This window comes from Dermacentor andersoni, chromosome 6 (genome assembly GCF_023375885.2).
Source record: "Dermacentor andersoni chromosome 6, qqDerAnde1_hic_scaffold, whole genome shotgun sequence".
In the NCBI taxonomy this organism is placed as follows: Eukaryota; Metazoa; Arthropoda; class Arachnida; order Ixodida; family Ixodidae; genus Dermacentor; species Dermacentor andersoni.
The window spans coordinates 54,167,002-54,194,583 of record NC_092819.1 but is presented as its reverse complement, the minus strand read 5'-3'; the positions used below and the strand labels follow the sequence as shown (position 1 = coordinate 54,194,583).

Here is a 27,582-nt window from a genome sequence, read left to right as displayed (position 1 = left end):
GCAATCGATCCGATCCTTATCTGTCCTTATCAACCTTATCGAACATTGTCCAACACTTAACTATTATCGGTCCTTAACAACCCTATCGCACCTTATCCGAATTGCTCTGATCATCATAAGCCCTTATCGCTCTTTACCACCTTGACCATCCGCGTCGAACCGTTATCATATATGATGAGACTTATATAACCCCTTTTTACTCCTTATCAGCTTATTGATTGCTTTATCCGTGAGTGCTGCACGACGCGAAGCGCATTAGCCCCCAGAGATCGGTGGCATTTCGATCAGTGAAGGAACTCCCCAACGGAAGGCACATCCCGCGACCACCAAAACGCGTCGGGCATGTGGCGTGTTTGGTACTAAATTTTCGCGAAGTCGAAATTTTCCTTATGCCTACAACGCTCCAAGTCGGCTCTACATGTGACCCTAGAGATGGCTTTTATTCCATCATCATCAAATCTTTCAACAAAGACTTCACAGAAACTGTTCCCCGATGACATTTGTTTTGTACCTCCGGTACAACACATTCCTATGGTTCAGATATACTCATTCCTTTAGGCGTGGTTGTTCAGTAAGACACTTGGCTTCGAGTGTGGGGTCGTAGGTTTGAAACTCGCCACCGCCAACGTTATTCCTTTCGAATTTATTTTGTTTTATACGTTAATTTCGTTATGGCGATTCGTCTAACGTGACGGACGGATGGGTTTCCTCGTTGGGTGGCAATAGAAATGCTTACGCATTTAAAGCAAACAAACAAACGAACGAGTACAAAGCAAATGATGACGCGCGCGTAAGTGGGAAACCTAATGCGAGCAAATGACATCGAGCGGGGAGGCACGTTTTCGGTTGCTAACGATCTTTAAGTACACGTAGTTCATCAACAGGAACATCACACTTATGGCATCGCATATCGTTTTCAAGCACGCGTACTCACCATTACGGATGACGTTTGTGGTCGTGCGACGCTGCGAAGCAGTACGGCTCTTTCCTATGAGCAGCAGCAGCAACGGCAAAAAGTGTGGCGCACGATATATATATATATATATATATATATATATATATATATATATATATATATATATATATATATATATATATATTTCTTTTTTCGGATACGATGTGTGGTAAATGAACAATATACAAGCAAAGTTATGCCGAATAGTATTGCCTGATTACGCTTCTACAATACCGGAGGCTCAATAGCAAGTGCACTTACTGTTAATGGAGAAAAGGCGCACAATAGAGAGGCAGGTGGCGACGCCGCATTGAAGTTTCCGAACTAGTTCGCGGTGACGTCATGAACTTTGGTAGCGTATGCTCCAGCTGGGTAAATTTAATTAATTGTCGAACGTCAAAGAATTCCTACTTCGCACTGTATAAAGGGGCCAGAGACTGAACTTCGGAAGTTTCAAGAACATTTACTGCAGCACAACGACCCAAATACGAGAAGATACATAAGCAGCCGTGACGTCATACTGACCGGCTATAGGGTTTTGACGGGAAGAAAAAAAAAAAGCAAGTTTGCTTTCATTTTCTTTGCTAGTAAAAAAAAAGAACACAGACAAATCTCTTACGGTGAAACTAATGAAACTGACTTTTGAGAGGATACCTTGAATACTTTTGGGCACGCCTCATGAAATGCAATTTGAAATTCAATTTACTGCAAAGCAAGCAACAACAACAAAAAGAAATGTTGAAGGAAAAGACACGGTGAGTAATGTCAGTGCTAGCTTCGCAGACAAAAATCAGACAGCCGTGCAAGATAGAGAGAGAGAGAGAGAGAGAAAGAGAGAGAGAGGGGGGGGGGGCGAAAGGCAGCGAGATCAAACAACCGCGTGACCGCTGCGCTGTCCAACACAGGGTGCAAACGAAACAGCTAAGGCTCGCAAGAAGATCGAGGCTTGAAGTATAGTGAACAGTGGTACCACAAGGAAACAAATGTCTTTGCAGCTGACGTTTCGATAAGCGGATTTCGTCAGGGCGGCAAATGCATTTCCTTAGCAGCGTTTACGTACACGTAGCCCACTCTCCCGCAGGAGGAGGATAACTTCTTGAGAGCGAGGGAGAGTGAGCTTGCGCGTGCACAAAATAGTTGCCACCGCGACGAAGACCAAAAGTGATCAAGTTGAAGACTATGAAGGATGGATTGCGGTCAACACATTTTGTAAGTTATTTTGCAGTATCTCTACGAAACGGGCCTACATGCTTGCTCCATTACGACGTTATTTCCCACTGCAGCCCAAGTGAAAAAAAAAAAGAAAGAAAAAGTCCCCCCTTGTGGAAATGGTGGCTTCAGCGACATTCCTCGTACGGCCCCTGTTGGTCCTTGTACGCGGCACGAAGGAGATTAAAAAAGATTTGCGTTCCTGTCTCGCTGGTCACAGCAGTCGTTGCCACAGCACCCGCCCCCCTCTCAACCAGCAACCCCTCCGTAATCCTATCCTAGACCAGTGGGGACGCACCACTGTCCAGCTCGAGCTCGCAAGGCCAACTACGGCTATGGTGGAGCGGGCGGTGGCTACTGATAAATGCAAGGATTGACGGACAGGCTAATTGGTTCATTATCACAAAAAAGAGAAGCGCTGATGAACTTCTGGACTGAGGAGTCTGCTCACCGGCGAGTGAAGACCCCTTTCTCCGTCCGGTCCCTTTCTCCTTAAAAGGTGCGACAATGCTTAATACACGAGCACAAACTAGCCCGATCAGTTACGTTATGAAGTTCTCGGTAGAAGTAAGCCTGTGCTTGCTATGGGCAGTGTGCTGTCCTAGCACGGAGCTGCCCTGCATGGGACGGGGGAGAAATTAAGAGGAGGCAGAAAGTGCCTGGTTGAACAAGCAGCACGTGGCCCATCAAACCACCCCACTCGGAGGCGGTCGCACAATGGAAGAACCGTAGCCATAACACGCGAATCGTGAAAGCGCTCACGTGCCTTTCTACATTCGAAGAAAAAAAAATTGCTTTCGCAAGTTTTCTTTCTTCTTTTTGCTTATAGCTGCAGCCTAAGTGGAACGAGGTAACAACTGTATATTCGTGCGGTAGAGTAGGCGATCGCGTTATAAGGCAAGGACAAATATTAAAAATGACATCCCCGTTTGAATGTGCGGAGCACCTCAGCCGCCAAGCACGAGCCCGTGTGCAGGTACGCGTTACAAAAGTTTTCGCAACAAGCTTCGCAAAGAGCGAGAGCTCTGCCGCTTCATATTTTCGCCGCCTAAGAATTCGCATCGGCAAACTTCGCTGTATATACCCACTTATGGATTCCTAACAACATGCCCACGTGTATGTATATATGTACTTGCATATCGCGTTTCACGAGTGCCGGAAACTCGTGTGAGTGGTAACGTACGCGATGAATGCGTATTGAAGTCGCAGCGGGGCCAACAATAATGACGCTTTCGAGAGAGAGAGAGCAACCATTCCACGCACGTTACACGACGCCGTTAGAAATGAAGCTGGTCACTGACCATGGTCCAAACAAAATGAAGATCAGTGTACGGATACCTTGTCCACGACACTTAAAGAAAGAAAAGTGATTTCTAGCAATGATTCAATAAATTACAGCAACGAATCCTGACAATAGTTTTTCTTGAACACACGATTTACGGTACGTTCTGTCCAACTCTGGACCTCGACTCGACACTACACTCGGATGCTGTAAGTTAAATGTGCAGTCTGCAGAGATGTATTTAAATAAGCGAGGCTTAGAGCACCCCCCTCCCACGCACACTCCTTTTTTTTTTCTTTTTACACGCGTTTATTGTAGGGATCGTACACTAATCTAACCTACCATGCCCATTCATATACGGTTAATGAGTAACAATAACAAAAGAAGCATCAATTTCACCACCTCACCCTACAGACAACAAAAAGCATTAAACTTCACTGTTCATCTTAATTTGCTAACGTATACTTCAATAGATCGGGCATAGGACGTGCGCAATAATCGCGATTTCAAGACAGTCCCGTGTTTTCCGCGAGGGTGACGCCACAATGAGTTATATAAGCGGTCGACAAGCGGTTTTGTCGTGAGTAAGGCATGACGTCGATGCTTGCCCGAGCGTTTCAATTCTATCTGTGCGCTAGTCTTGGCCGAGAAGGTGGACTCCCATTGTCAGGAAACCGGGACGCAAGCTCAACAATTACGTGCGTGTTGCTGTTATATGTCTACTATATATATATATATATATATACACATAATCTTGCTATATGCGAACTAAACTGGGGTTTTGTCGGCTTTGGTCACGGCCACGTGCCCCTTAATTCAGCCGGTAAATATGGGGGAGAACAGTTTCCTTTTAAACGGGGGGGAAACTCGAAGAAGCAACGTCCCCTAAGGACACAATGGAAGCACGTGGTGCGTCCGATTCTTTATTTCGTAGGGGCCACGAGCACGGTTGCTTGCTATTATTTGCGCGCGCACGCTTTTTGTACGAGAGAGAAAGAGAGAGAGCATAACCTTGGAAGTGCTGTGCGCATTGTCAGCTCAAAAACAGTGACAACGCGCCTGGCCCGTCCTCCTTTTTCTCTCTCCCCCTTTCACTGCGCAAATGATTAGGTGACGGAAGGTCCAGTTTTTTTTTTTTTTTTTTACGCAGTGAAATGCGAAGCCGTACTGCGCGTGCGTCCATACCTAGGGAACGTAAACTTGGGTCGAGAATTAAATTGTGCCTCCCCACTGAATCGAAAACGCGTCTCGATGCTTAAGATTGTAGAGCATCAGCCTCCTAAGCCCGAAGGCGCCGGATCAAACTACGGGCGAAACGGCGACATCTCGATGGGGGCGAAAAAAAAAAAAAAAAACCGCCAGTGTAGCGTGCATCCGGTGCACGTTCACGTTAAAGAACACCAGGTGGTCGAAATTGATCTGGAGTCCCCCACTAACGGCGTGCGCCTCATTAATCACATCGTGGTATTGGCATGTAAAACCTCAGAATGTAATTCCTTTTTTTTTTCTTCAATTATCGGTAGATTGTAATAATAGTCCACTAAGAGCCCGAAATACCGCTCGTTGAAAATGAAGAGAAATGCTGAAAGGGGCAATGAAACGAACGCGGGTGCACGTGTTATCGAACTGGCGTTGCGTGTCGAACCGACGAGGGCTATTAGCCGCGGAGACCGTAATGAAGATAACGCGCTCGCGTGCGCGCTAACGCGCTTATAAAAAGACTGCGCGCGTGAGTTCTTTGACCAGATACAGTGTTGCAGCCCGGAAAGCTTTCTCTCTCAATCTTTCTTCATCGAAAGAGGGGCGTGATATATATATATATATATATATATATATATATATATATATATATATACATAGCGCATCTTCTGCGGTGCAGCTGTAACGTCAGCTCGTTCCATATTTCAAAGGCACGCCCACAGATGGGAATGAGGGAGGGTCACACTCTCAATCACGAGCACACTCACCGTCCCGCATAAACAAAGCATCGAGACGCTAGCCGCGCGCGCAAATGCGGCGATGGGGTCAAGCGCAATCGAGATCCGCCGGCAGGCCGACCGACCTACCGACCGACCAATATCGGCCCCGGAACGGGCGCGCCGGTCTTTTTCCCGGGTCAACGACTCACCGCATACAGTGGAAGGTAGATCTTCAGCGACTCCTTGAACGCGTGCAGACCGACGTAGACGGATGCCTCGGCGCAGTACGGAGTCCACGTGTGGCCGATCTCGTAGCAGTTGTACGGGAGGTGGTAGTCCAGCAGCTGAGCGTACTTGCTGAACACAGCCATGCTTCGACGATGGACGCACGAACGCGCGCGCGCGCGAGACCCTGTTTCCGAGTCAAAAGAGCCGCGGCACCATTTGGGGGAGTGCCTCCGCCGCCACGTTCGAGAGCGGAATGTAAAAGGTTACGCTAGAGTGGTGCGCCTTCGCCGCCGAGCTCCGGAGTGCGGTGGGGCTGCTGCAGCAGCCGGTGAGAGACGTGCCGCCTTCGAAATGTGCGGACAAGAAAGCGGCAGCGGAGCGGGCGGCGTCGTCCGCTGGAGTTCCGCTTCTCGCCGGGAGCGCGCGCCGGCGTGCGTGACAGAAGCGGAAATCCAGATCTGATTGGCTGCCCCGAGAAGTGACGTTCGTGATGACATCACCATTGTTGTTTTTTGCGATTGTGGACGTATGACTGACCATAACAAAACCGAGTCTGAAGTAAATGGTAGACAGCGCCATCTTGTGCATTGTGTGTAAAACAGTTTATGCGTGGTTGCAATTTTTTAAATAAATTTAAAATTATTATTATTTTTACTTTGCTAATGCTTCAAAAAGTAATAGCTTTCCAAAAGCATGAACACCGCCGTCACAAACCTTGAATTACGTCACGTGACACAACTCAGCATGGCAGCGTCCTGTTGTTTTGCTGCTCTTTCGTAAAAGGAAACAAGCGGCTTCTTTCGCCGCTATCACGCAATCAGCTGTTGCCATTGGCATCGCAGATGTACCGACGCAGTCTCGATCTCTTCGCTAGCCAGGTCGTTACAGGATAACCCGGAGTGCCTAGGCGTTTTCTTTTCATCCACCTCGAAGAGCACATATATTTAACAAACGCCCGGTCGGCCCGGTTACGATGGATAACGACTACGGGATCGTGGAATATTTCTACGAGCACAATGGTCATAGGTGTGGCTACTGCAAGTCGGAATCGTCCAGCCTTAGTTGTGGTACGTGCGTCTGCTGGTGTCGCTGTTTGTCGTAATCGCTGTCGGTTACCGGTGGTTGTGGTGTTAACCTCTGCGTTGCCAAAATGGGTCTTGCTTTTTGAGCCCTTTTCGGGGGCGATCGCTTTTTCTTCTAGGCATGTGGGCGCACAGACTAACAGCAGGAATTTATGACGACCTCCTTAATCGAGGTTGGAGGAGGTTAGTGAACAATTTTCGTTTTCTTAAATCTTTTCTGCTACTCTGCTCAATGGAGTGGTCATCTGAGCGTCCGCCGCTGTTTCTGTTTCTGTTTCACGAAGGTCGGGCGAGTACTGCTACAAACCAGTGATGAAGAAAACCTGCTGTCGTCAGTACCCCATAAAGTAAGGTGCAACGGTCCGATGGATTTTTCGAGGCAAGAAGTAAAAAGAAAAGAACGCGGTCATCTCTCATTTGTCTTGGTGTGCAGGCTTGATGTCGCCGAATTCACCCTGACCAAGTCACAGAAGAAGCTCCTGAAACGGATACACAAGTTCTTGGCTACCGGCAAAAGAAATGAGAACGGAAAGGTAACTTCTGTACCAACGCGCATTGCATCCGTGCCACCCGATGTACTGAGCCATGTTCCTCTCGCCCAGCCGGATGAGAAAGGCGATCACTGCTCTGAAGCAATGGGCGACAGAGTCATGGAAATGCCCGACTTCTCAAACAAAAAGTCGAACGTGCAACTTGACTTGGAAACCTGCAACCTAAAGCCCGCTGGCGGTTAGTTTCTTGTTGTTGTTGTTGTTGTTGTTGTTGTTGTTGTTGCTGCTGCTGCTGCTGCTGCTGCTGCCATGGAGGAAGTCTTCCTTCCTGCTTGGTGGTTGCTGCTGCTACTGTTTTTCCTTAATTTCTCCATCGCATCTGTAGAGCCCCCAGCACGCTTGTATAATGGTGCCGGAATGATGCACTTAAGATTGAGTTTGCACCGTCTGTTGTGCGCACATCGTTCAAGACAGCTTAGTTTTGCGTTGACAGTGGTCGTTGACAGTGGTCGTTGCACGTGCGGTCTGCAGCATACGGTTGCTGTGCTTTGGGAAAGCGTGTTGGGAGCTGTAATTTTTCAAGTTAGCCGGGCAGGCCTGATTTACAGTAGGCAACACATTGTCTCAGATACATGTAGAGGGTAGCCGTGGCTGATCGCATTCATTCAACACATGTTGAAGTCATCACGTTCTTGATTCGTAATGTCGGCATTTGTGCTTGTATTTCATAAATAAATCGTGGCATTAAGGTTAGTCCACACAACTCCATGGCTCTCGCTCAGTTTCTCTTGCAGTGGTCGTTCCAGTGGAACTTTACCTTAGTTAGTGCCACGGACAGACGTGCAATCCAGACATTATTCTATTGGGGCTTCAAGAAACATGAAGCGGCACCAACTGAGAAATTAACGATAGCAGCACGACTGCTTAAGTCAAGGAAATTTTCACATTGTACTTTTATAGTCTAATTGAAGGAACCAAATGTAACGAGCACAAGGCAGACAAAAGAAATGTGACAGAACCCATCACCTTCCTTTTGTCTTATCATGTTCAAATTTCTTTTTTATTCAAGCATGAACATATTGGTCTATTGTTTTATAAAAGGACAACTAGCAGTTGTGTAGATGTAAGGTATAAAAATGTATGTCTAGGTGTGTATAATATATATATATGTGTTGCAGAAGTCCTGTTAAATTGGCCTTGAGCGAAAGCCTATTTCTCGCATAAAATCTGTAACATCCACATGCAGATTTGTTGTATAGACGCACAAAGTGTTTTCCTGTTATACTCATTACTAAGTGTGTAAATATAGAAACATTACTGAAGCCACGGATGCCGCTCATATTTGCACGAGGAATAGTTACATTGTCACTCTTCACTTCATTTTGCCATGCAAGGCACATTCTGACCTTCACAGTTTTGCTTTGTAAATTTTTGTGCAATTTTAGGCAGCTTTACATATTTTATTATCAGCCTGTGTGAACTTCAGTTACATTATAGGGACAGTCACTGCAGTATTGTAAAAGACACTACACTGCTTACCTGCTGAGTATTTTAGTTTCAAGTGTGTGATTGCTATGCTTTTGTGATTTAACATGAATATTTCCCCATATTTACACAAAGTTGCTGCATTTACTAACCTCTGAAAGTGTTTGCACAACTCTCTTGATGCTTACAAAGCAACACAGTACTGTACCTTGGTCATTACACTTCAAAAATGCCAGTGCCAACAGCCACCTAGGACAGCACTCCAGACGTTACTTGAAGTCATCTATCAAGCGTGGTTAGCATTAGACACTGAATTCAGCCTGCAAAGCTGCATTGTTGCTTTTGCTTGACTCGCAAGATTCAAGATACTTTTGTTCAATGTCTCTGCAAATTTGCTTTTGACTCTAGAAGACGCAGTTACAACTGAAAGCACTGGAAGTGAAGGAACTATGATTTCTGAATCAATGGACCAACATTTAGAGAAATCACCAGAGTGCTCCAAAGAAGAAATAGTGCCCAAAACTGAGACGACAGCTCATGTGCCAAAGAAAGGTATGCATTTGCATAAAAGTCCAGGCTTTGGCAATAATCTTTCAGCAGAATTTGCAGCACGATAGTGTATGCTTTTATTGAGGCATGCACGATCGCAATTTCCTTCAAAGCACTGGAACATTGAATAAGCAAATGAATTCTGCTGAAATATACTGAGTGTTTAGTAAGTAGGAGCACCAGCTATACGTGACTCTTCTAGCTATACAGCTGGCTCATTCATGATCTTATTTTGCTTGGAGGTAGCATTCTTCAAGTGCGTTTAGTTTAATGCCACGGTTGCATTCATTACTTGACTAATTCATTCCCAGTAAATCTGAAGTGCCCGTAAGGTCAATATATAAACAAGTTTATAGGTAACTCGATCCCTTTATCTAGCCGCAGCCCTCCTCATCCTCGTGCACTCCTGCCATTGCCCATCTGTAATGGTCCTAGTGCTGTGATGAGGTATTTCCACATACCTACGCTGATCACCAGTTGCCCCAAAAGGTTCTGAAGTTTTGTCACGCAGCATAGTTTATGCCAACATATACACGAATAAAGATTTGCTGCACAGAATACAGTTTCAACACAAGTATTGATAATACGTATATGTAGTATGACACAAACAAAAAATTGAGGAGCCATTTCACTTTGTGAAGATGGATTACCAGTAAAACTGCAGCACGTCACAAAGGGTTAATGTATTTATTTTCATCATTTGGTAGTGGCAGTGACAATAGCTGTGCGATTACAGCCTTAGAATCTTGGTCAAAGTTAAATTTATACAGGACCGTTGAGTAGTTGAGTGACTTGGATTTGTGTGGCATTTCCAACCAAACTTTTCTAGCACAAACTGAGTGAACCATTTCTTGTCTGGTTTCGAAATGTCCACAATAAGTCTCCAACGATGATCACAGGGGTAGTGCCATCATGGCTAACCCATGCAAAGTGCGTGGTCATGAACTTCTCAATATCACCCTTGAGTGTGTCTGGAGATATATGCAGAGTGGATATCACAATTCTGTCTTTCATTTGTATGACATTCATCCCCACAGTCGCTGGCATTGCCCTCTTGCAAGTCAAGAGGACAAATGTACATACATTTTGTCCTTTGCGTATATGGCAATGCTTCCTGCTCGTAAGTCCATGTGCTGTTCACAAACGACTTGAACCTTAGGGGCTATGAGCCATTGCATTTTTTGCTTGCTTCCGGGGGTATGAGCCATTGATAATGACAGTTATCGGCATGCTGTCCTCTATGTTGTATCATGGTTAGAAAGAATGTGAGCACTGTTTGATTCACTTTGCTGAGTGCTTGTAGCCTTTGCCTTATGGGCCATTGCATTATGAGCCATTGCATTCTTTTGCTTGCTTACGAGGGTATGAGTGCTTATGGGGGTATGAGCCATTGATGATAATAGCTTTTGTTGACAGACACAAAAAATACGTGGAACCCTAGCCATATACAGCTTTGCTGTAAAAGCTGTTTTTTTTTGCACACAAGTTAAAAGCTTTGGAACCTTTAGGGGTGCTAGTGGTGCTCCATGTAGGTGCAGAATTAGAGAAGGAGGGGAGCGAGAAAGGGAGAAAGGTGCTGCCTTGAAACTTAGTGTCTTTAAGTGTGCGATGATGCCTCTAAGAAAACGGCGATTCTGCTGCCACAGAATAGAAGGCGCCCTCTGTCACCACTATGGCAAAACACAGTGCACATGGCACGCGGTGGTGCACTGTAGTTACCTTTAGTGCCCCTTCATGAAGCATTTTTCTGCCCAGTATAGTATTCCTCATGCAAGAAAGTGTGTTGTTCCTTCACAGTGTAGTCCAAACAGCCTGTTGTTTTCTTGGAATATGTCAGCTTTTTGTAAAATGTTTCGTGCCAAAGAGAACCAGGGGTACATACGAGTCTACAGCGTGAAATTCATATGTGACTTCAACATATACAGCCCTGTTATATAATATTTCTACTGTTAGAACTCCTTATAGTTTCGGATTGTATTTCATTGTCTTCTTTTTTGTTCTTGGCAGGTTTGGGTGCCGATCCAAACAAGCCAAAGTGTCGTAAGGCTCGTGACATCCGTCGAGAAAGGAAGCTTTTGAAACTGAGCAACTCTGGCAAGGACCTCAGCATTGGTGGTGACAAGGTAGTGGATGTATCCTACATTAAGATTTTTCGTTTCGCAGCATCGTAACTTCATGTTGTATTGTACCGTTGATGTGCAATGCCATAAATCTTTAACACTAGAATATTTTTTACCGAATTGCCTCGCTAGTAGCCACACGGTATTCTACTCTCTTCTGGCTTGTGGCACGGGAGAGAACTCATGTAACTGAAATTGTGGCAAGTGTGCAACTTTTTTTTTTTTTCTTTTCTAGGCTTCACTGTCCTCAAAGAAACCTAAGAATGAGCCAAAATCATTAGAGGACTTCTTGTTCGAACCGCTCCCCCCAAATGCTGCACACAAGTTAGAAGTAAGTAAGCAGACAGTTACTCCAGTTTGAGAACATTTCTTTACTTTGACAGCATTACATGGATCATCCAACACTGAAAGCGTGTCTTTTCTGGGGCACAGTCATGCTGTAGTAGCATTGTACGCAACGAGTGGCGTCACTGGAACGTATAGCGTCTTACTTCACTGATAACAAAGCCACATTTGACACAATATACCTTTGTTATATCCAGTATTGTAAGCATATATTTGCTACATGCCGATATCGGCAAGAGACACTTTAGGCTTAATTTGTTATATCCAGTAATTCTTTGTATCTATGTTCGTTATAGTGAGATTTGACTGTACAGAGCAGGGGTACGGCTAGGCCGGCACACTTGTTCCCACTTGGAGAAGGATGGCACCTGCTGACAAAATTTCATCTTTTGAAAAGGCTGCAATGTGAAGGCAGCCAAAGGTTGCCACTGGGCATGGGTGTAGGGCTAAGATGTGTATTTACTGAATGCTCCAACACACCACAGCTAAGCAGGTATGTCCTGCTGGCGCCATGATGGCAGATGGTAATCTCATTGCGCCACTGGTGAACATGAATGGCATGCAACAGTGGGTCCATTGGAGAAAGCCCATGAGTGCCGAGCCACGATGGCACATGAGCGACTTGAGTGGCAGTGTAATGGGTGGATGGATGAATCGTATACTGCTGTCACAGTATGTGTCCTTACAGACCGATGCACTCACAATGAAAACATGCATGAAGCTGTGAGTTTCTCTGCTTATGTTTCTGTCTCTCGCGGTTAACGAAGCTTAGCTACTTGAGTGCTGTTTCCCAGGCAGGTCTTTGCAAATTTGTGTAGACCATGCTGAGTAGGTTGAAAATGCTAACACAATATTTCCTTTATTCCCTCAGCTCACTTGCTTTACGGCACTCGTAATGCATTTCATGGGCAAACGTGAAGCTGTGTACAGATAGAATACGTTAACGAGATCAGTGTAACAGCTGGGTGTGTTGTTTAACATACATGTACACACCAAAAGTAAGCGTTACAGCCCCCATTTGAAAAAGTGCTTCCATGTTTGTATTAAAAAAGAAAGGGTCCTTTTTAAAGTTTGTTTTGGGCGAGCACGAGTTTTACACTTGACAATGGTTACACTTGACTGCTGGGTCATGTTTGATCAGTCTCCTGACTAAACAGGGTGCATTGTAAATTTGACTCTGGCAAAACCTTTAGCTAACATGTAATGCCTTAATGTTAACTGCATTCTACAGAACAGGAAACTAGGTGGTGTCTAATCAGAAACAGGATACTCTAAAAACATATTAAAGTGGCACTGTAATAATTTGCATTTATATGGGCACATTCAGCAAATATTTGAATAAATGATCTTGGCCTAGAGACAAACATAACATATGCAAATAACTAAAATTTGATAAGTATATTACGTGTGATGAGGAAGAACAAAACGTATTCATGCAGGCCTTTCATAGAGGATGTACAGCGATTGGCCAAACTTTTGGGGCAGCGAAATCATCCAGCCAGTCACAGTGCCATATCATGTGCATCAGAAAAGTTTCATTCACATTTAAAGCCCTCTGCACTTTTCTGTGTTTCACATTATAATGTGGGGGGCTTCAGAATGAAAGTATAAATTATTTCAATTGTGCCTTGGCCATTTATTGAATTGTGTGTCTGTCATAATATTTTTAGAAACAGATTAATTTCATTGTCACATTAAGTATTTGCAGAACTGCACACAGCTTTCCACGCCTGTCTGTGCATGTAGGTTCGCCTGGTGTGGAATAGCCCCGACTGTCCCGAGTTTGCAAACTCCTTCGATTCCGCCTTAGCCGTCTACTTCCAATACCAGGAGAAAATTCACAAGGACTCTCCCGAAAAGCTAACAGAGCGGCGCTATCGGCGCTTCCTAGTCAATAGCCCAATCCAGGTAGTGGCCAGTTCCTTGTTTGTTTGTTCAGCCATTGCCATTCTCAATGTGAAAAGAGAGAGAGAGAGAGAGAGCACTGCTGGTAGTACGCCTCGCCAGTTTACAATTGTAGTATGTCTCCATTCAGCTACTCCTTGTGCTGCTTGTTTATTTTTTCCTGTAGCCTTGAAACATATCTTGCAATATTTCCAGTAAACTTGCAAATGGGTCTCTTCAAAACGCCGTCTTTATTTATGTCTTTTTTTTTTTATTACTTTTCATTCTCGCATCTCGGAACATGCTCACAAATTGGTGCGCACTCCAGTCTCAAAAATGCTCACAGATTGGTGCCTACCAGAATGAATGCTAAGCAGACATGCGAATAAGTGACTGCCGGACCAAATAGGTTTCCCTTCAGTAGGAGTTGGAAAATTCAATCTTCATTGCAGACACAAAATTCGTTGTAGCACTGCCCATGAAGCTGAATGCACAAAGCCAGGATGACAGGAAATAATTTTCTAAAAGCACTGTAAGAAATGACCAGTGCTCCTCTATTTCAATATGCATCCCCTGTAGCTGCCACGAGCACTTTCTTATTCAATAAAAAAAAAAAAGTTAGGCAAGGCTTTGGCAGGATCCAAGGATGTTTGCATGGGCAGTTGGACAGAAATACATACCGGTAAGTGATGTTCTAAGTACAGGGCACTTGTACCGTTTGTAACAACACTAAGATAAGTGGGCTTGCCGGCCATTTGTAGCAGATGCCAAGTGGGAAAACACAACTGTCGAAACAAAGTGGGAAAATAGTAAAAGTGCAGGGACTACTTCGATTGTGAGGACCTTGTTTGTGTATTTGCAGCTTGGGTGTACTGCACTGTAGAGCAGCCTAATGCAGACTTTGGACATGTATGTTTACTTGATGTTATTGGTGTGGGCACCCGTTGAGACGAGGCACTGCTGCAACTGATGAAGTTCGAGGAAGGCTAAATATGCCAACTACCACATACTACACCTTTCTATATGTGCCTTTCTCGATTTTGTTGTTATCTGTACTAAAGAGATGACTTTCACAGCCCATACATCGTCCTCGAGTACACGTTGCAGTTTTATATTACGAATGCGTGAATGGGTTAACGGCGCCTTTTACAGATGAAGCACAGAAAAAACATTGTGCTCTCGCTTTCATTTCAAAGCACTGTGAGCTGTTCACGCTTCCAACCCAACACAAATCTACAGTGATGTGCGAGCATTTCGTCCATCACTGTAGATCTGCAGGAACAAAGTTGCGGCACACACACTTAACCTGAGGTTGGAGCATGGTTGTGCGTGGAGATAACAACATTGGATTTGACACATGGGACGTGCGGGATGGTGTTGTAGATGTGTGTTCATGCTCGCATTTCAACAAATCCCGTGTTGTTGCACGACAAGGTGCGGACGGTTGTGTCGAACCGCGGGTCACCCGAGTTTGAGGCGACCTTCGAGGCATCGTGGAAGCTTTACGAGTGCTACCAGATGCGAGTGCACGAGGAACCAGCCAGCCAGTGTGACAGAGAATCCTATTGCCAGTTTCTGGTGAACTCTCCGTTACAGGTAAAGGATTGAAGGAGCTGTGAACATCCGTATAGCACTGCTCTCTCTCTCTTATTGGGTGAAGCGTGCTGCATGTCTTTCTGAAGGGTATACAGCGATAACTCCAACATACAGAGCATGTATGTTAAGGAATGAGAGATAGTGGTGACGGCGACGTGTAACGCGTACTCCGTATGTACAGTGCGCTCCACTGTTAAAGGGAACGTATGAATGTCGAGCACGTGCAAGGTTTTTACCACTGACAAGTGTACAATTGCCGGGCTTTGCAGCAGATGACTTGCAGTTGGTGGTGCTGGCACCTTTCTTCTCATCTGAGCAGTGCGTTGACACAGCCTCAGCCGTCACTTGCAGCTAGACTGCCAGCAAAGTGAGAACCACACATTAGAATGTTTCCTTTAACAGTGAACCGCAGTGTACATTTATTAACTTTAATGTTATCTTGATGTTTTTCCACTCCTGTAGCCATAATATAGTGCTGCAGTATGTATAAATAAATATATAAATAAATACATAAACGTAGCAATAGCTACAATGTAGTTATTTTGTAATGAGAGATGGCTGTAACAAAGGGCTCTCTCTACTAAATCTTAGATCCATAGTGTTCAAAACCAGCTCAAGTGCAGTGATGTATTTTAACTATTGTTTTGATAATTGTACTTTTCAATTTTGATGTTATAAGTGATGGGATAAGTGAGTTAATTTTAAATTATTATTAGATTTCTTATTCATATACAGACGTTACAGCCACACTTGAGCTTGTTCATGCCGACTACCAGGCACTTCATCATGAGATATTGTTGCTTGAATCACATCAGTGTGACTAAACTGTTCATTTCAGTTAGATTCATGTGACTTATGTATTCCCGAATGCACTGTATCTGATGTTGGCTGGGCTGGCCAGTGATTTCAAATCCGCTTGTTGTGTCCACTGCAGTACGATCACAAGGGCCCCTATAGTTTGGGTTCATTCCACCAGCAGTACTGGCTCGATGGAAATCTGATTGCTGTCGGGGTCATTGACATATTGCCAACGTGCCTCTCTTCGGTGTATCTCTACTACAATCCAAACTACAGCTTCCTGTCTCTAGGGACATATGCATCACTCAGGTAACTTTTTCATATACCTATCAGCTTCCCATATTGCGAACATGCTAGTAAGGTTTTTCGTAGACAGCATTGTAGAAACGGTGTGGTCAGGTGACTCCTTTAAGACACGAGTTATGAAATCAGTTACATTTAGGAAAACAGAACAGCATATCAGACCTTGTGCATACACTAATTATGGCAAAGAAAGACAAATATTATGCAGTTTAGAAATTTTAAAATCAACTTGGTGAAGGTTGACATAATAACGAAGCAAATGGTGAAAGAAATAAGAAGATGGTGCATTATGGTTCTCTTTAGTGCTTAATCTTGCTTATCTACTGTTTCTGATGCAAAACTTATTTGAAATGATGTTTAGAAACAATCTTGAAGTATTAATATGTGCTTAGTGTTTAAAGTTTACACAATGTTCTTGATCATTATCACCTGTATTTTGATGTAATATTCTTGCCTCAAAGAAATGTCTAGGAGCAATTTGGTATTATTATTATTATTATTATTATTATTGTATAATGTTTGCAGAATGTAGTAGTATAATGCAAAAGACTCTGTATTGATACAAGCTATTCTTTGGTTGTGCTACAATAGCTGCCTGGCTGATACACGAGCACCATTTGCTGAGGTTGGCCTGCAGTTTCCACTTGCATAAATATGCTGATGATAGGAATGTTTTGATGTGAAATATTAGATCAGCACACCTACAGGTGGCCTATCACAGCATGTCCTGCATTGTGTTGCACTAACGATGCATTTTCGATAATTCCGTTTCAGTTGTGCTTCGGTTTAACCTTAAAGGGGTCCCGAACCATCCCATGAGTTTGGTGAATAAAACACAGTCCGTGGATAGCATACGATGCTGTTAACGTCTCATCCAGATTTTGCAGTCGTGCGAGGTGCAGGGAGTTCACAAGTGAAGTGCAAAGTCACCTTTTTCTAAAACACTATCTTTTCAACAGAAGCCTTCTCCTCACTTTCTTTGGGGCTGCTATATTTTGTCATATAGCAGGTCAATACCACGTGGCTGCTATTGGCCAATAGCTGACATCAATCAAGAAGGGTGTTTGGATCAGTGCGCTTCATGCTACTTTCACTGTGTATATTTATTGATGCAATTGAATGAACAGGCTGAAGTTAGCGAAAATCTGTTTAGAAAGTTGATAAGAATTACCTACTTCCGTAAGTATGACTATCGTACCATGGCCGACGATAGTGTTCTAACATTTGGCTACGCCCGCCCGCCATAGGAATAAAACTTTGCCCACACTGCTTATCAGTGTCGTATCCGTTGGGTCTCGCTAATTTTGATTAATCTTCAACACTCAATTAGCCTCAAAACACGAGAAACTTAAGGCCAGATAACCTGTATGCTTGCCAGCCCACGTTCACTCCTTGCCGCTCCTGGCTAGACGCCTTGGCAGACCTCACTGCATATTCAGCTATTGCACAAACTGCGCAATTTGAATGTGGCTGTTATCTGTCGGTGAAGCTTGTGCATTACAAAGCCCGTCCGCACCACGTAGCACAGCCAGACTGAAGCACACGATTGCAAGAGCACATTCCCGCCTTGTCGTCCACCTAACCACTACAGTTTCATGTAGCTGTGATGAGCCTGCTCGTTGAGCTCGATGTGGCTCCCCGAGGACAACTGCATGTGCTGTTAGGTATTTGTGGGCGACGTGACTCAAGGCTTGAGCACCAACATTTGACGAACCGGTCATCTGGGGTGCGATCTTGTACGCGTTCCAAAATAGAACGGAGGCGGTTCGTTCCACCGAGCCAAATACGATTCGTCAATATGAACCGTGCCGAACGCCATGACATCAATTGTGACATGATATCTGCTGTAAGTCATTCCGTGTCGTCTGCTATCGGACGAACGGAACAGAACATACCGCCTATTTCATGACGTAAAGAACGAACCGCCTCCGTTCAATTTTGGAACGCGTACAAGATCGCACCCCTGCTTCCTGAGCTGCACACCTTTTGAGATGTGTCACCATCGTGTTAGAAGCTCGTTAGGTTAGGAATACTTTCAACACGAGTCCGGAGTGTGGCATTTATCGCTTAACCGATGTGCGTGCTGCCAATGTACCCACGCAAGCGAACGTGAAGAGGAAGTTTATTTGACCCTCGGAAATTGTGTGATTGCTGTAGAAATAGGTGTGAAAGGAAATGTGCTACTTATGTCACTTGGTGCAAGAACAGCTGTGCATAGATATCTAGTACACTGTAGCAGAACAAAGGGATGAGATACCGTGAACTCAACCATAAGCTGAGGGATAGCCTCAAAGCTTGGCACGTTGTAGGCACCAAAATTGAGTTTGTGCGCCGTGGCGACGTTCAGTAGGCAGAGTATTGCGGGCCCTACCCCGCTCTGCCGTAGGATTTGCAGTGCAAGGTGTTGAAGAAGGACTGGGAGCACTGCTAAAAGGATCAAATGTGATCTTCGATTATCAATAAATCTGCTTCTGCTCAACACATTAAAGTACTTTCTGCTGCTAAGTATTTCTGAAATAGTGTTTTTTAACGTGAAATGCTTTTGTCGACTTCAATAAAATGTGAGTTATGACCCCTCTAAGGTTGGATCACATAGCTGTGTTGTATAGAGTTGCTCCAATTTATACATAGGACATTCCTAGGTAACAGATGCTTGCACATGTATGTTTTTTTTAAGGAGCGTCACTTCTTTGGTGGGTCAGATTCATTTCATCTTGAATTTAGTAAGGTCAGGGAAAAAACATGGAAACAGGAAGTGTGACAGTATAATACTTATGTTCCTCCTGCCCATAGTTTGTGTTTTGAAATACATTCTGAATGGCATTAGCACAGGGCTGATGCTTTCACTGCTATGGGCGCTGACCAGTAGTTCAGCATTAATGATGCATTTGATATGTTCCACATAGTGTTTAATTTTATACAATATATTGAAGCATTAAACAGCCTTTTGAAATGCTTGCTGTAGCTCCACAACTTTCTCAGTAAATGATGAATCAGTGCCGCAGTATCAGTTGTCATAATCTAAGACTTCCATTGCAACCTTTTCTTAAGCATCTGCTAACGGCACTCTCCGAAGCTGCAACTTTAATTTCACATCTGTAACTAGGACTATCGCAATCATATTGTTTCAGAATCTGTCAAAAACAGTATTAATTCTGTTTTTCTGATACTGATTGATTGGTTGATGTATTGATCAATCCCTGAACTGTCAGAGATCTAAGTGAACACATAGAAGCGTTGCAGCTCTAAAAGCGCTGCAGCTCCATCCCAAAGCTCTAGGATAGTTGATACAGGGGCCTTCCACCTGCATTCACAACATAGGCTGCTGTTGTACTGAGCTCCTTAATAATGTTCATCATCACTTTGGCATGCCAGCAATAAAATAAGATGTTCAGAAAATTGGCAGCGAGAAGGCATCTCACTCAGCCTTCTTTTGAAACCTGAGACCTACACTTAAAGGGACACTAAAGCGAAACAATAAATCAGTTTAGACTAATGAAGCATTGTTTGAGAACCCTGCAGGCAGTCATTTCAAAAAATATAGTTAGATTATTGGATGAGAAAATGAAGGTCCAAGTATCAGTATTTGAATTTCGCGCCGAAACCCCAGCGCTGGTACGTCAGCGTGACGTCAGGGATTCCAAAGTATGTTTTCGCATTTGGGCCGCGTTCGCTGAGTAAAGGTTCCCGAAACTTGCGATGTTTAATATTTGGTTCCTTTAGAACACAATGTAGTCAATCTGTACCGCTATATACAATTAGTAGGCCCTAGAAGATGCCATCAAAATCCAAGACGTCACAGCCCCCAGGTGCGGGAATTTAAGTAGGCGTCGCCACCCGTATTTCGTTCTTGCGCTTTTTCTGGCTTACCAAACGTCTTATCGTTGTAAGAGTGGTGTTTTTGGTGTTGTAGAACGGTAATTTACTGACGCAGAAGAAATTATTTTTCACTTTAGTGTCCCTTTAATTCCCAAAACTGATGCATCGACTGCTTGTGCTGCCAGAACATCGACAAGTGCGTAATAAAATCTCAAAGGGGTGGACGTTAGGGCTAGTTGGTACATAATTAAAAAGCTTAAACTACCGCGAAACTCACGGGACAGGAAGAAAGACATGGACAACACAAGCGCTAACTCACAACTGAAATTACAAGGGGGGCGGAGGACTTCCTTGTAATTTCAGTTGTAACTTGGCGCTCATAACGTCCATCTCTTTCTTTCCGTCCTGTGTGCTTCGCTGTAGTTTAATCTCTTTAATAGCATCATAAAACAATACATCACTACATTAAACTTGTACATATAATGTGGGGTCATAGGTATCTCTAAAGCACACTGTCCTCATTACGGAACAGCCCATAATATTCATTGGCTTCACTGATTGTCTTAATTTTCTTAAATTGGTGCTACTCCATTCTTGGGCCATTGGCTGTGTCCCACTAAGTATGTGTCCTATCTTGGCCAATCCTCCAGAATAGGTATGTGCTGCTGTGAGACAATGTACCATACACCTTTCACCATTTCCCCCTCGACTATGCCTTCGTCCTCGTGACATTGGTGCGTCGACCTCTCAGTGTACATCTTGCCGGTTTGGTGTTCGCATCGCAGCATAACTTGTGTAGTGCATAAACATCAACATTGCATGGGATTAAAGTTGACTTGTATGGTGCACCAACAATCGTTCCATAAGTAAATACCAATGTATGCATCACATTTAGTTGCATAGCATTTAATTACCGCTTCACTGAAGCCTCAGTTCTCATACGTTGCAACATGCATCTTGGATCTGTATATTCTTTCTTCTTTCTCAAGAAACATAATTGTGATTAGCGTTATCCATTTGTGGTTAATAGTAAGGTAAATAACTGCAGTCAGACGAATGAATTTATATTTCAGCGCTGTGCCCGTACGGCTCCATGTCCTCGTCTTTCGCTCGTTTTGCAACTTGTTCCTATTATATCTGATGTTGTTTCAAAGCTGACTTCATAGTTTCTGCAGATTTTGGTTCAGTTCGCTTTTATTTTCTAGTGCACAATTCATTTCAGCATGCACAAGTGACAAACTGCAAAAACAAGTAACTATAGACACAAGCGCCGAATCGCAACTCATTCCTCTTTTTTTTTTGGCTTTGTTGATTGTTCTTGCTGAAATCTTCTAGAAGATGAAAATGTACTGAGTTGCCCAAGTTTCAGTTCTACTTGAGTTTACGTTGATAAGGCACTTCTCTTTCTTTCATGTTGTCTAGGGAGATAGCTTATGCAAGAGAGCTGCACAAAATGTGCCCGAGCATCAAGGACTACTGCATGGGTTTTTACATCCACACCTGTCCCAAGATGAGGTACAAGGTATGCATAAACAGAGGCCACCTTGTAGATGCCCCTAAATGCTGTCACCTGGCACCCAGCTTTTGCCATGTGCACACGGAATTGTAGTACCTAGTTTGTTTTCATCTTTGCCATGGGATAAAAACAGGCACCTCAGTGGGTAGCAGACCTTCGAGTTCTCCTTGGAATTCGCGAAAAAATTGTCACTGGTTATTGTAATTACCAGAGAGAGCAACAGATGCAAATATACTGAAGTGGTACTAATGGGGAAAGTCAGTTCATCAGAGTTTTCTGAGGCTGGTTCCGGAGCAAACCTGCCAATTTGAAACGCGGCTACAGCATTTCGTTTGGAATTTCTGATACTGCAGTTGCATGTCTTGAAAACAATTGCTGTCACAAAACAGTGCATTTGCAGCATGCTACTTTGCTTGCTTTATCTGCGAAAACCATCTTCATGCCTCATTTTCATCAACGTAAGTAAGATTACTTTTTCTCTGGACAGAGGAGACCAAAAAAAGAAATGTAACTTAACGTAATGTAATTTAACGCAAGCATCCTTGTATTCAAGTTCCAGCTGCCGATGGTTGAGCTGCTGTTGTGGTGAAGTGTGGCATCACAAGCAACTAGCCAGTCAACGAGTTGAGGGACCCCTATTGATCCCCTATCTGGAGGACACTAAGCTAGATGCTCAAACTGGAACACACGTTTACCGCAATCTAATTACCATAATATTAAGAAAGTTGGTGAGGCTAACATAAGTAAAAATGCACCTTGCAAGTGAGCACAAGCACACATCCAAATAATTATTACAAATCTTTCAGTTGCAGTACTATATGTAGAGAGTCTAGAGACAGGTAGGAGAACCTTTAGCTGGACTAGCTGACGCATTCATTTTGCTGCTAGATCATTAGCTTAAGAGCACGAAAAACGCATACACGCACTCGCACGATTGTCTAAGGCAGCACTTGTGTACAAGGGCGCCTTTCTTGAGAAGGCGCACACAGGTCCTCTGTTCTAGATATGCACTTTATTTTATTGCCAGGAAATGCCTAGACATATGTTTGTGTTTCCAGGGGAACTTCTCACCATCTAGACTGCTCTGTCCGGAAACCTACACATGGCATCCCATAGAGAAATGCAAGCCCCTTCTGGATGCCAACAAGTATTGCCGCTTTGAACAGGACCCGAATAAAGGTAGTGTTTTTTGCCACTGCTCATGGAATTGGCTAGGAAAGCCTTGACTAGTCAGTACCACCATGTTTCTAAAGGAGCCTGAACTGCATGTTCCCCTTCTCCTAGCATCTTGAAATTGGTGTAGAGGAAATCAACATAAGGGCATATGTAAAACTTTAAAACTTGAGTGTGTGATTTGCAAGAGAAATGGTCGTATTGCTACGATCGTTTTGATGAGTTTGCATTTCTCCACCAAAAAAGATTATAGAGTACAAACTCTGAGTTTCGGCTTTATTATTCTGCATGTTTACAAATGGCCAACATTTGTTTAGCTTAAAAGTAATTGACAAAAGCTTTCCATATTTATTCTGGGTGTGTCCAACATTATGATGTTAGTTGGTCAGCTTTAAAACTCAATCTTTGAAGCACGACTCCTTTCAATTTCCCACCGTACTCGCCTCATAACATGCATGTGTTCCGCCACATGTCAGAAGGACGGCACATGTGGCATGGCCTCCGAGATTGGCATGCGCCACTCAAACATCATGGCTGCCAGTGCGCAGCAGGCGATAGAGAGCAATCACATGTGCCATGGCCTTCGATACTGGGACCGCATCTGCAGTCTCGGAGGCCATGTTAGGTGCTCCCAAACTTCGTCATCTGCTACATATCAGTTCACACTGCAGACTTGGCCGAGTGGACACAGAAGGCAACAAAATTATCACAAGCAGCTCAGCAGCTAGGGAACTTGACAGTAATCTGCGTGACAGTTGTGTTACTTGCCCAATGCAGTAGGCCGTAACTCAATTTATGTTCCCTGGTGAACAGGTGATGAAAACGCCGTGCAAGACCTGGACGAAGTGTTGATTCTGTACAACAGGACGGTCATCACATACAAGAAGTACTGCAGGCTCGAAGGAAACGCCGACAAGGCCGAAGTGAAAGAGTACGCAAATCTCATTGGCAAGAACTGCATCAAGCGGCTCTTCCTGTACCGCAAATCCTGAGTGGCAGTGACACGGCTGCTGTGGTGCTCTTTTATCTCTTGTGATAAGTATAACATGGACTGTTGTTTCAACTTGCTGCTAAGCTGACAGCAAATAAATAAAGATAGGACAATACCACTTGCATTATGGCTTCCCCTTCTTTGCATGTCCGTTCTGAAAGTCCACTAAACCATCAACACCGTGTTTGAAACTGAAGCACTACATTGCCCTTTCTGAGCTCTTTTTGCTTTTGTGAAAAAAAAAAATGGCTTCATCGTCACCAACCTGATTAAATGCACGGCAAACTAACATCCTCTGCCAGAGATCATCTTTTGTCACCATCTTTCTGTGAACTGAATCCACCCTGTACTATACCCGCACATTTCTTGATATGTCAGCTCATCTTATTTTCTTTTATTCCCAGCTGGGTTTCCCTTGTCACCTATCCTGCTGCTGTATGGCACCATTCTACACATTATACGACCTGCCCAGTTCCACTTCTCTTATCGACTAGGGTTAGCTGATGACATGCATCACATCATATTCTGTAGAGGTAATAAAAAGGAGGCATGCACACAGTAAATATGGTTTGCAGGACCTAACTAAATGGCAAAGAATGGCCATTTGCCGCTAACCATTAAGAACCACTGCCATCAAAAAATAACGAACAGAAAAATTAAATCATGCACCAGTATCCCTTGTTCAGGCAGCTCATACATATTCTTGTAAAAGTCTACTTGTCTTTGTCATTCTGCCTCTTACATGCAAAAGCAAAATGTTGTTTTTCAAGAAAGCAATGCACTCAACAGCAACTACTAACCTAATTATGTTTAGCATGAGACCGCCCATCAGATATAAATGCTAGTATAACCTAATTATTAAGAGTGTTCAAATAGTACAATGCTTTCGTCCAGTACAAATATTTGAGAAACATGACTTTTGAATATCAAATTGGCAACCGAGTATTTCTGATTTATAAACAAAGTGTTTCCGTGGCGTCTGTCTGGTAGCAAAAAGCTCGTCGGGGATGGAAATACTGCACCAATTTCGCCATGTTGAAACTCTAGCAGATTGCTGCGCCAAATTGCGCCAAAAGAAGAAAAATGACCGAAATTGCACGAAGCTGCACCAGACCAACTTTGGCAGCTTACATTTTCGCAGGCAACAGCGAAAGATTGCCGGTGTGGTGCAGGCTGCTGTGTCGTTGGTTTCAAAGCGCTTGTAAAAATACATAAAGTTTCTCACTATATTACCTAGAGGGAAATCTGGCGCTGCTGAACTGTGGTATGCAAGGGAATGCCGGTATGATGTCACTTCGGATCGGCATCATTCATTTCCTACTGAAACAGCCCATAAAAAGCTGCTTGAGCCTTATTGTCACACAAAAACTTGTTTTGCTTAATTATGAGGACTTGTTATTGGATGTACAATTATATGAAACATAAAAAATATCAAAGGGCTGCTAAAGTTGGAGGACAGACGAGATTTGCGCTCACTTTGGAATAACTTGTCATTTGGTTTTGCTTCTGAAATTATGGGGCTTTACATGCCAAAACCACTTTCTGATTATGAGGCACGCCGTAGTGGAGGACTCCGGAAATTTCGACCACTTGGGGTTCTTTAACGTGCACCTAAATCTAAGCAGACGGGTGTTCTCGCATTTCACCCCCATCGAAATGCGGCCGCCATGGCTGGGATTCGATCCCGCGACCTCGTGCTCAGCAGCCCAACACCATAGCCACTGAGCAACCACGACGGGTTTGGTTTTGCTTGCTTTTCTTCGCTCAATTATGCATTGTAGGCGAGTAAACTTTATTGAGAGATGTAATATGGGTGAGTGAAAACCTTTTATGCAGATCTTATTCGAAGAATGCATTATTTGTGGAGCCATATGCTTGTTTTAGATGAAGCCTCGCACACCCATATACCCGCACTCTTTAGAAAACTCCCATAGATGGTGGCGCCAGATTTCCCCCTAGGTAATACAGTGAGAAACTCTATGTACAAGTAACTAATTAAGCCCCATCAATAAGACTTATAGATGTCATGTGCATGTGTTTAGGTGATTGCAGTTGCACAAACACCAAGTAAACACAATATAAACACAGATCTACAACCGGAATGGGATCAGAAACGTTGTGCGGTTGAGAAGCAGAGTCTTCTGACGCTACACGACGAGTGAATCCAACTCTCCTTCCACTGTCTGAACTTGCCAAGCTGCCGTCAGAGATGCTGGCTGTAGTTACAGGCACCGCACACGTTCGGCACAAATGCAGGGAAATGCAGACGGCGTCGGCGGTAGTTTTGTCCCATCTTTCGGTGTGCTGCCTCATTAATGCTGCTACAAACTAAAGGTAGTGGCATTCTTTTACCTTGCCACCCAAGTTAGTGAGGTAAGGCTAGTGAGGGAGGTTTAGAGGTTATCCATGCCTCACGGTTGGTGGAGCGGAGTCGTATATGGTTGTGCTGGTACCGTTTCTGCGAAAACGTATGCGAACCTCCGTGCGCTGCTAGCCGTTTCTTTAGTCCTTCAGTAGTTTGTTTCGACTTGCCCACCGGTGCCACGAGAGTCTCTCTTGACCGTGGTGTCGTGATCGCGAATCCTGATATTGCATAGATCAAATTGCTGCATAGCGCAATCACCGCAGTCAAAAAGTGCGGGCTGAGAGGGCGAGTCGTAGGGAAGGCGCATGCATTGAGGGGACTCTGAAAAGAAGAGGCGAAGAGAGGAGGAGCGGTGCTTCCTTTAGCTTATTCAGGGGCGCTTACACCCAATCACTCAATGAGAACTCAAGATGTCTAGGTGCTTCAAGCGAGTGGCGAGGCAAAGTCAGTCACGTGCAGAATCTTGGTTTAAGCTAGTTGGCGCGGTTACATTACCTAGTCTTTGGATAAACCACCGTGGCATTCACTAAATCCAACTTCTTCACTTTTGTTGGAAAACACCTCCAGTCAGTTCACCAGAAAATTAGTATGAGAAATGCCTTTATGCTGTTGTTCAACACTTCTGTTGCAGTAAGCAAGGCTTTGTTACACTACTTAATTATAACAATGCTCTAAATTAAAATTTGCACGCTTCAGACTTCTCCAATAAGATATATGTGCTACCGACTGCTTCAAAATTTGAACTTGTCAGCTGCAGAATAAAATTCCGTCTGCTCTAAAAATTGCTTCAAAATTACTTTGGGCATTCCCACTCTTAATCATTTATGTGATATGATAAATCTAGTGCTGTTACGAACTGAATCTCAGGTCAACTAGGAAGCTTGAAATCAAAAACGAAGAAAAAGTGATTATACCTGGTGAACCATGATGACAATAATGAAAAAAAAAAGTAATGTAACAGCATATCACTAGGAACACGTAATAGAGTGCAGTAGTTTGTTGAGAGGCCTAACCACCATACTGCAACAGCGCACGTAGGTTTTAAGTAATCCAGACACCGAGATTGTACAAATATAATTTGCCTAGACTTAAGAAATGCAATTCGCAGGCTCCCTAAACAGAGACAAGCTTATTTAATAATGAGAAAACACTGGGAAGAGGTGATCCCCTCCAGACATTCTTTCAAGAACTGGTTTGTCTACTTAAAAACTACAATTCCGTTCCAGCAGAATCATTCAGTATAGTCTCCACATGCATCGATCTTTCTCAATGTAGACTGCAACAATTGCTGTCCTTTACATTATTTGAATGGAAAGGATATTCAACAACTTTGAATCATGAATTCTCAAATCGAACAACAAAGACTACTGTCAAATTAATGTTCAAAATTTTGAATGTTGGCACACACCTAGTTATAAAAGCATAATAAACCTAGAAATGGCTGTAAATAGAAAGCGAAAAATGATGCAAGG

At 43.8% G+C, this 27,582-nt stretch overlaps 2 protein-coding genes across 5 annotated transcripts in view; one reads left to right on the top strand and one right to left on the bottom strand.

Annotated features, from left to right (window-relative positions):
* The window catches only part of LOC126522868 (transmembrane protein 135-like), a 69,902-nt gene extending 63,681 nt beyond the window's left edge, over positions 1-6,221 (bottom strand). The window contains exon 1 of the mRNA XM_050171709.3: positions 5,575-6,221. Coding sequence (XP_050027666.1) covers positions 5,575-5,736 — 162 coding nt within the window. The 5' untranslated portion in view covers positions 5,737-6,221. The remainder of the gene's footprint in view (positions 1-5,574) is intronic.
* Positions 6,222-6,330: 109 nt separating this feature from the next.
* On the top strand, positions 6,331-23,863 carry Ate1 (arginyltransferase 1). 4 transcript variants are annotated; one of them, XM_050171713.3, is made up of 14 exons: positions 6,331-6,660; positions 6,795-6,858; positions 6,960-7,022; positions 7,109-7,208; positions 7,278-7,404; positions 9,060-9,203; positions 11,208-11,323; positions 11,556-11,651; positions 13,412-13,573; positions 14,984-15,145; positions 16,080-16,252; positions 21,488-21,587; positions 22,640-22,760; positions 23,568-23,863. In XM_050171713.3, exons 1-14 carry the CDS (start codon positions 6,567-6,569, stop codon positions 23,744-23,746), a joined length of 1,701 nt encoding a protein of 566 aa, XP_050027670.2. In that variant the 5' UTR covers positions 6,331-6,566; the 3' UTR covers positions 23,747-23,863. The 4 variants fall into 4 exon arrangements, with proteins under 4 accessions (XP_050027670.2, XP_050027667.2, XP_050027668.2 ...); XM_050171710.3 differs by lacking the exon at positions 13,412-13,573; XM_050171711.3 differs by lacking the exon at positions 14,984-15,145.
* The last annotated feature ends 3,719 nt before the right edge of the window (positions 23,864-27,582 follow it).